General features: G+C 39.9%; 1 protein-coding gene across 1 annotated transcript; it reads right to left on the bottom strand.

Annotated features, from left to right (window-relative positions):
• On the bottom strand, positions 1 to 7,175 carry oaz1a (ornithine decarboxylase antizyme 1a). The gene is given in 6 exon segments (XM_061780565.1): positions 1 to 487; positions 573 to 658; positions 2,102 to 2,277; positions 2,995 to 3,081; positions 3,083 to 3,149; positions 6,979 to 7,175. Coding segments are annotated over 6 exon segments (669 nt in total). The 5' UTR covers positions 7,101 to 7,175; the 3' UTR covers positions 1 to 356.

Raw genomic sequence — 7,175 nt, 5'->3', positions numbered from 1 at the left:
TGAGTATGAAGTGATAACTTTAATTGGTTCAGTTTCAACATGCAGATTTCTATCAAGTGAATCAGAGGATCAAATGAAAATCATGCACACATAGAAAACAACAAAAATCTATATAAACAGGAGAATCAACTCACAATTACTATGAAAACAAATCTACCTGGGGGAGTACAATGAATTAAAATTTAATCATAAATATCAGCCTGTGCGGATGATGATGGGGGTTGAACAGGAAGTTATCACTAGACGTCAAAGGAAGTAAAATGCTGTTATGCGGGTGACTAAATTGAGACCTATATGCCCTCTTTGATTACAATACATTGAGGTGGATGAGAAAGGAAGGTGCTCGACCGCTCGTTTTAGTCGTCGTCGGAGGAGTCTCGCTCGATGCTGTAAGCCATGAAGAAAGCGTCGGGACGGGCGGGGACGAGGGGATGGCCCGGTCTCACAATCTCAAAGCCCAGGAAACTGAATGTGCGCAGCAGGGATGCTGAGGAGGGACGACCAAAAAACAACAGGTCAACTCGCAAGTATGAGCCCACCTCAAACCAAACCGATTCAACGTTATCCCTCACCTCGATCGTCGCGGCTCTTGTGGAAACAGATGAACACGTGCTCGCCCTGCAGCTGCTCCTCGGCGAACTCCAGCACGAGAGCAAAACTGCGTTCACAAATGTTAAAACACGCCATTAGGACATCTACTCTCAGGCAGACACTCGTTTGCGTTTGCAAAGTTAATAACTCTGCTCACATAAAACAGTCAAACAATACACCACAAAACGTTTTTGTTTTGGCATTTCCAATCATTTTAATGGGGAAAGATGATTTAAGTTACATGTGGTCACAAAACATATACAGTAAATTTTCTAGGGCTGCAATGAATGATTATTTTAATAATAGATGAATCTGTTGATTTTTTTTTCCATTAATTGATGAATCACATTTTTGAAAAATAGTACATTTCCATCCCTTTATTCAAAAACAGGCCATTATTTCAACTTGACAGTGCTGAAAATGCACAAATTGGTGGTTTGTAACGTCAGGAAAAAAGGCAAAAATGTTGGTTGTTGTTTTCGCAACGAAAAGAAGAAGTTTGCAAATGTCTTATTTTGAAGAAACCAAGTTAATCAGTCTGCTTTCATGGAGGACTACAAAAATCTCTAGTATTTACTATTGAAAGGCTGAACTCAAGAGGATTTGGACTATTTAAACTATTTCTCTAAACAATTGATTATCAAAATAGTTGCCGACTAAATTGATAATGTATTAGTTGTTTCATCTCTACAATTTTCCCCATTTAAAGTAATTGAAATGCCATTAATCCATTCCAGACCCACCCACCCAAAAAAACACCACCATTTTTGTTTTGTTTTTTAAATGAAGAAAAATAGCCCTGCATTGTAAAATCCAAGCATAAAACGTACTAAAAAAAGAATGTAAAAAAAAATAAATAAATTTAAAAAAAAAACTAAACTATAACTAACTAATAACTAAAAATACTCGTCCTGAATGTTTTCATTTTGTATTCGTGTTTCACAGTTTGTCCCGTTCTATAAAAGGAAAACAAATGCATCCATAACTTTTTTTCCCTCCACTTTACTCGAGCGGGGACGCATCTGAAGCTCGCTCGTATGTCAAATTTTGGCTTGGAAAACAAAGCTGAAAAGAAATATTGACCAAGCGACGGCTCATACCTCAAAAAGTTCATAAATTTTGGGGTACTTGTAAGTCAAGGTACAACTGTATTGCAAAGAACGTATTTTTACACTTGACTTGCGAATATTCAAATTTTACTTAGGTTTTTATGATTGGGCGATAGACGTGTTTTTTGAAAGACTCCTGAAACTTAAGAGAGACCCTAAAATTGCTGCATTAGCAAATTTGTTTTTTAACATAAATAATTTTTTTTTTTTTTAAATATGCAAACTCCAAGAGGGCTGTTTTTCATCACATGTTCAGGCCCTAATGAGATGGTTTTCCCCACATAAAAAGTTTCCCAAAAAGTGAAGCAGTATGCGGACATAGAAAAAGTGATGTTTTAAATCGAGAGGTACCAAGGACAAGGACACACAGACAAGTTACCCGCATCCATTTACCAACCGACCTGTCTTTGCTGCCCTCGGGCAAAGCTCCGGGGGGGATTTCAATGTACAGGTTTTCCGCTTTGAGTGCTGCCCTCCAAACGCACTTCTTGCCTTCGGAGAAGCGCGGCTCAAAGAGCAGGAAGCGCACTCTGCTGTTGGCGGGAGCGGGCTCCTCAAGAACCAGCAACTGAGCATCCTGAAGGCGGGAAAAGACCAGAACAAATGCTGGCGCATGAGATGAGATTTAAAAACACTTACAATAAAATATCCTTCAAAATGTGGGAAGCCCCGCCACATTGAACACATTCTTTGCAACGAGACAAACATAAAAAACAGAATCCAGGATCCGCATTCATCAACGAGCGCGTAAAACACGTTTTAAATTCGTTCGTACAACTGAAATTTAGAATGTGTGCACGCACCCAAAAATCTGTATTCATCAAACGTACGGACACCTGTCGCACGCACACCTGTACCAATGTGTGTTGATAAATGCAACCTGTTCTAAACTGCCAAGCTCACACACGCCACGCCTCATTTGCATTGGGAAACGCCTCCAATAGACCATATATGGATAGCAACAATCTATTTAAGGATGCAGGGATTTGACTTCCCTCTGCAAAAAAAAGAGGGCAGAGAAAATAAATATCGCCGCGAGACTGACATTGAATGAGGAACTTGTCAGAGAAGTGGGAATATGTAACCCAGCTGGAATTTAACTTTATGGGTTACAGAAACAAACAAAAATAATAATGTTTGGAACAATTAATGCAATCACCACACATACATCCAAGTTGATAAATCCCCTATCTTGCGTGGAAATCCTTGTACGCACGCTCTACGCACACTTCTGGGCGTACGCACGCTTGGTAAATGAGGCCCCCACAACTAAGGCAGCGGTAAACACACTTACGGAATAGAATAGCTTAGCTGAAAGATTGCGATCCCGCTGGTCATTCCCTCGCCCACCTGGGATCTTCAGGGGTGGGTGAGGGGCATCAGGAGCACCACAGAGGCCCCGGACACGGGTTACTGCAACAGCGGGAGCACCTCCGGGGATTGGAGATACTGCGGAAAAACACCGGCACGGGAGAACATGAAGCCATGGCGAGTGGGAAAGACAACACATGCCACCTCATTTAAAGTAAGAGACTTGGCAGTCATTTCTACTGCCAAGTAGCTCATCCGTGTCAAAACAGTTTTCAAATAACTTTAATAAGTCACCGTGTGGATTCATTGCGTGACTGTGATGAGGAACTTTGCACAGACAGGAAGGAAAAAGTGGTTTTGTTACCACATAGTGGAGCTTCTGACTAACAAGTGTCCCATTTTAGTAAAATCATCACAAAAACATGTTCACTAGAAACAACATTTGCCTGTTGACAGGACAACTGAAGTGAAACTTTAATCACACAGTCGCTTAAACCTCTACAATTACAGACATACAGTATTGCCGACTTGTGTAGATATTTGACTTTTAAGGATTTTAGTTTTCCATTTGTAGTGTATTTTTATATTTACAAAATATATATTTGAGAGCTTAACTTTATTTTATTACCATTTTTGAATACAAGCCCACTTTTATTAGGATTCTATTGTTATTATATTTTATTATTTTTAATGTACATTTCTAAGAATATTATATGCATTTTATTATTTATTCATTACTATTTTTACAGTGACCAGAGGATAGTGTTTATTAGTGAGTGTAATAAATTCTTATACATTTTGTTTTTATTAATAAAAGTAGAATATACACTATTACGATGACATTTTAAAAACTGATCTATATTCATAGAAATGTAATTTTTATTCAGATTTGTAATATAATATAAAACAGTATGTAAATTTTAAATTTTAATTATAATGAATATTTTATTAGGATCTATTGCTTCAGCATCGACATATACTGCACATAAAAAATGTGAATTTACAAAGCAAATGCATTTTATGGCAAAACTGTGTGGCAGCATGGTGATCAATAAAATAAAGCCTTTTGGGCATTTAACTTTTCTAGTGCATGTGTACCGAATAAAGTAACTGTTGCTTTTGGCACTTCCTTAAGATAACATACTCGGCATGGCAGACGTTATGACCGTTGACACTCATAAAAGTGTTTGTTTAAACATTAGCCTACTTAAATCGAGCACTAACTTGGGCTTTATGGCTGCAGAGGACAAACAGCGGCCATGTTCCTGCTCCGAGCTATGACACGCAACACTAGCAGAACTACTGACGCAGCGAGTGTGTCACTGCATACGTGAGCCGTTAAGTGGTGGCACGGTATCTGATGACCGGCAGCGACGCCTTGGCTCATCCACACTTACGTAAATGACATCTGCGCGTTATATGTGGAGCAGAGGTGTGAAATCCAAATGAGAATTAGTTGCCGCAATGAATACTACTACTTGGATTAACTGTTTAGAATGTTATAAGGCTGGATTTACACTGCAGGTCCAAGAGTCCAATTATGATTTAATGCTTATATCAGATTTTTGTTGACTGTCTATTTCAATATAGTTTTATTATGGCTAAAAGGTTAGATTAAACTGATACTAGGTTATTAATATAATCAATGACAACTTACATTGAGGGAGAGAGGGAGAGCGTTGATAGTTTGTGTTTCCCCAAATGTTTGCATGTCTTGTGTTACATCAAAGTAGATGTGTAGTGCCTTCAAACAGGACATACGTTCAAATATGTTTGTTTTTACTAGCTTCTGTTTTCACTTAAGCCTCTGATCAATTGACACGCTTTGTGATGACATTGCAGTGAGACGCAGCATCGCTGAGTCTCCGTTTCAACTTGTGTCGAAGTGCGGACTTTTAACCATATACCAGTTTTTAAATTGTACTAAAAGGTCACGTAAAAACAGAATTATGATCAATAAATTACGCCGTATTTCCCCCCGATTATTGTCACCTTTGGTGGGCGATTCCAGGGAAGCCGCCTTGTGAGCAGAAAGTGCTTGCAAGCGGAAAAAAAAGAAAAAAAAGGCCAAATTGCTTTTACTTTTCTACTGGTGGAAAAAAATGCATAACACCCAATAAAAACTACTTGCTACAGCAGGCAAGGGAAGTAAAGCCTTTTTGAGGGATAGCGACTGCAGGAGATTCTGAAAAGGAAGGGTGTAGAGTTGGTTGGCAGTTAACCAATTAGGCAGTTAACAGTGGCTATTTCTATCCTTGGCCACTTGCAGGGGAATTTCAATGCATCCCAGCTGGTGATGGTAGGCTATATTGAACTAGCTAACATCAATATCTTGTGTTGGTGATAAAAGATTCGTGCTGTGGGACATTTTGTACTTTTAGCTTCTTAAGTGTGAAATGAAACTCTATAGACATTCTGTGCCTTATGGACTCGTTACCCTTGGCTCTCCACCATCACACAAATTTATTTCTATACAGAATGGTGCGACCGACTGCCAAAACATTAGTCTGTGTGGAAAAACGATCGCTGCAAAGCTTCGAGGCAGAGATTTTTCTTGGACCTTTACTTGTAATCAAATTATTCAATTAATCATTGCAGCTCCAAATTTACATGATTTCTTTGGGGGGGGGGGGGGGGGTTGGTCAGCATCCTTGGAACAGATTGTGTTGGATCTTTGAGGCTCCACTAGACTTGCTAAAAAGCTCTCATTTATAAACACTCGACAAGTCACACTCTTGGGTATACTGACTGGCACAATCCAATGCTACCGTTTGCATCGTGTTAACTATTGTAGTTGTATTTTGCACGTTACAACATTGCACACATCTATCTGTATGAAGCATTGCACTAAATAGGCGATGTTTACAAACGACCAGGGTGGACCAGAAGAGAATAACAGGGCTCCTATGTTTCATATGACATCACTAAATCACCCCCCTCCCCACCCCTCTCCTCCACCCCCCACAGTCGCAGTGCAGTGGAAATTTCCAAAGAGTCTTTCACAACAACATGAAACCAGAAAGACAACATCCATCGCCCCCGGCCGACTCCTGCCAGGACAAAACCCGAGCAAGGCAACCTATACAAGGGTCGACAGGTACCCGCCCCAGTCAATAAGGAGAAATAAATAAATAAATAAATAAAGGGGGGAAAAAAACACTTGGCACCGAGTTGAAAACACAGTGAACGCAGAAGGTACTTGAAATTCAGACTCTTATATCGTTTCCTTGCTGCAAAAGAGCTTAAATTAATCCCTCGCGGGGTTTGAACGTGTGCTAATGAGCTCCCGAGCCACACGGCAAATGGAAAAAAAAACTGTACAGTACAAAACAAGCAAGCACAAGTCAATGTATCGATTAGCGATAGCAACATTTCGCTACTGTATTTGTCTTTAGCGCAACAATACATAAACAAAATTACAATTGTGTAGTCTTATTATTCTTTGTATTATCAGCGTCGTTAAAAGGCGAAAACAGCAGTATTGTGACGTAACCAGACCGAGGCCGTAGCTACAAGCTAACGTTGTTAGCACTTCCATGACATTGACGTCTACACATTGGGGAATTGTATTCAAATGAGACATTTAAACGTTAAAGCGAGCGGAGTGTTTGCACCTCAACAATGAAGCATTCACATAGGATTTGGAATTTAGCTTTAGCATTTGTGTAGTACTTTAGCGGTCGCTGTCTAGTAACCTCGCCTTTGATCACTATGACGTACAGCTTGTAAATCAATGCATGTTCACGTTTAAGCAACATTATTGACTATTGCGTTATATTTCAAATGAGTTGTCATTTGACATAAACTGAATATAAGTGTTGAGGCAATAGGAGTAAACAAGGAACACAAGCGATAGTCAGAGCCAGTCCAGGAAATAGACTGAGTCTTTTCGCCAGGCCCCGTTAGCTTAGCTTTAGCTGGTCTAATGATCCCGATGACGACACACACACAAAAACCAACAACATACCTTTTTTCACTTTCCGGTTTATTACTGGTCTGTTCGATGACGGGCATCTCGGATAAGTGTCTTTCTTTTTCTCTCGCAAAACAGTGACTATTCAAAATCGTCTGTAGGTTCGATTTAACCATCCGGACTGCGTCCCCACTCGCGTGCCGCTCGCTCGTCCTCCCTCCTCTGCTCTGGCGGCTTTGAGGCGCTGACAG

This window comes from Phyllopteryx taeniolatus, chromosome 7 (genome assembly GCF_024500385.1).
Source record: "Phyllopteryx taeniolatus isolate TA_2022b chromosome 7, UOR_Ptae_1.2, whole genome shotgun sequence".
NCBI classification, from domain to species: Eukaryota; Metazoa; Chordata; class Actinopteri; order Syngnathiformes; family Syngnathidae; genus Phyllopteryx; species Phyllopteryx taeniolatus.
Note: the sequence above shows the minus strand (reverse complement) of the source record. Positions and strands in the feature narration are given on the sequence as shown.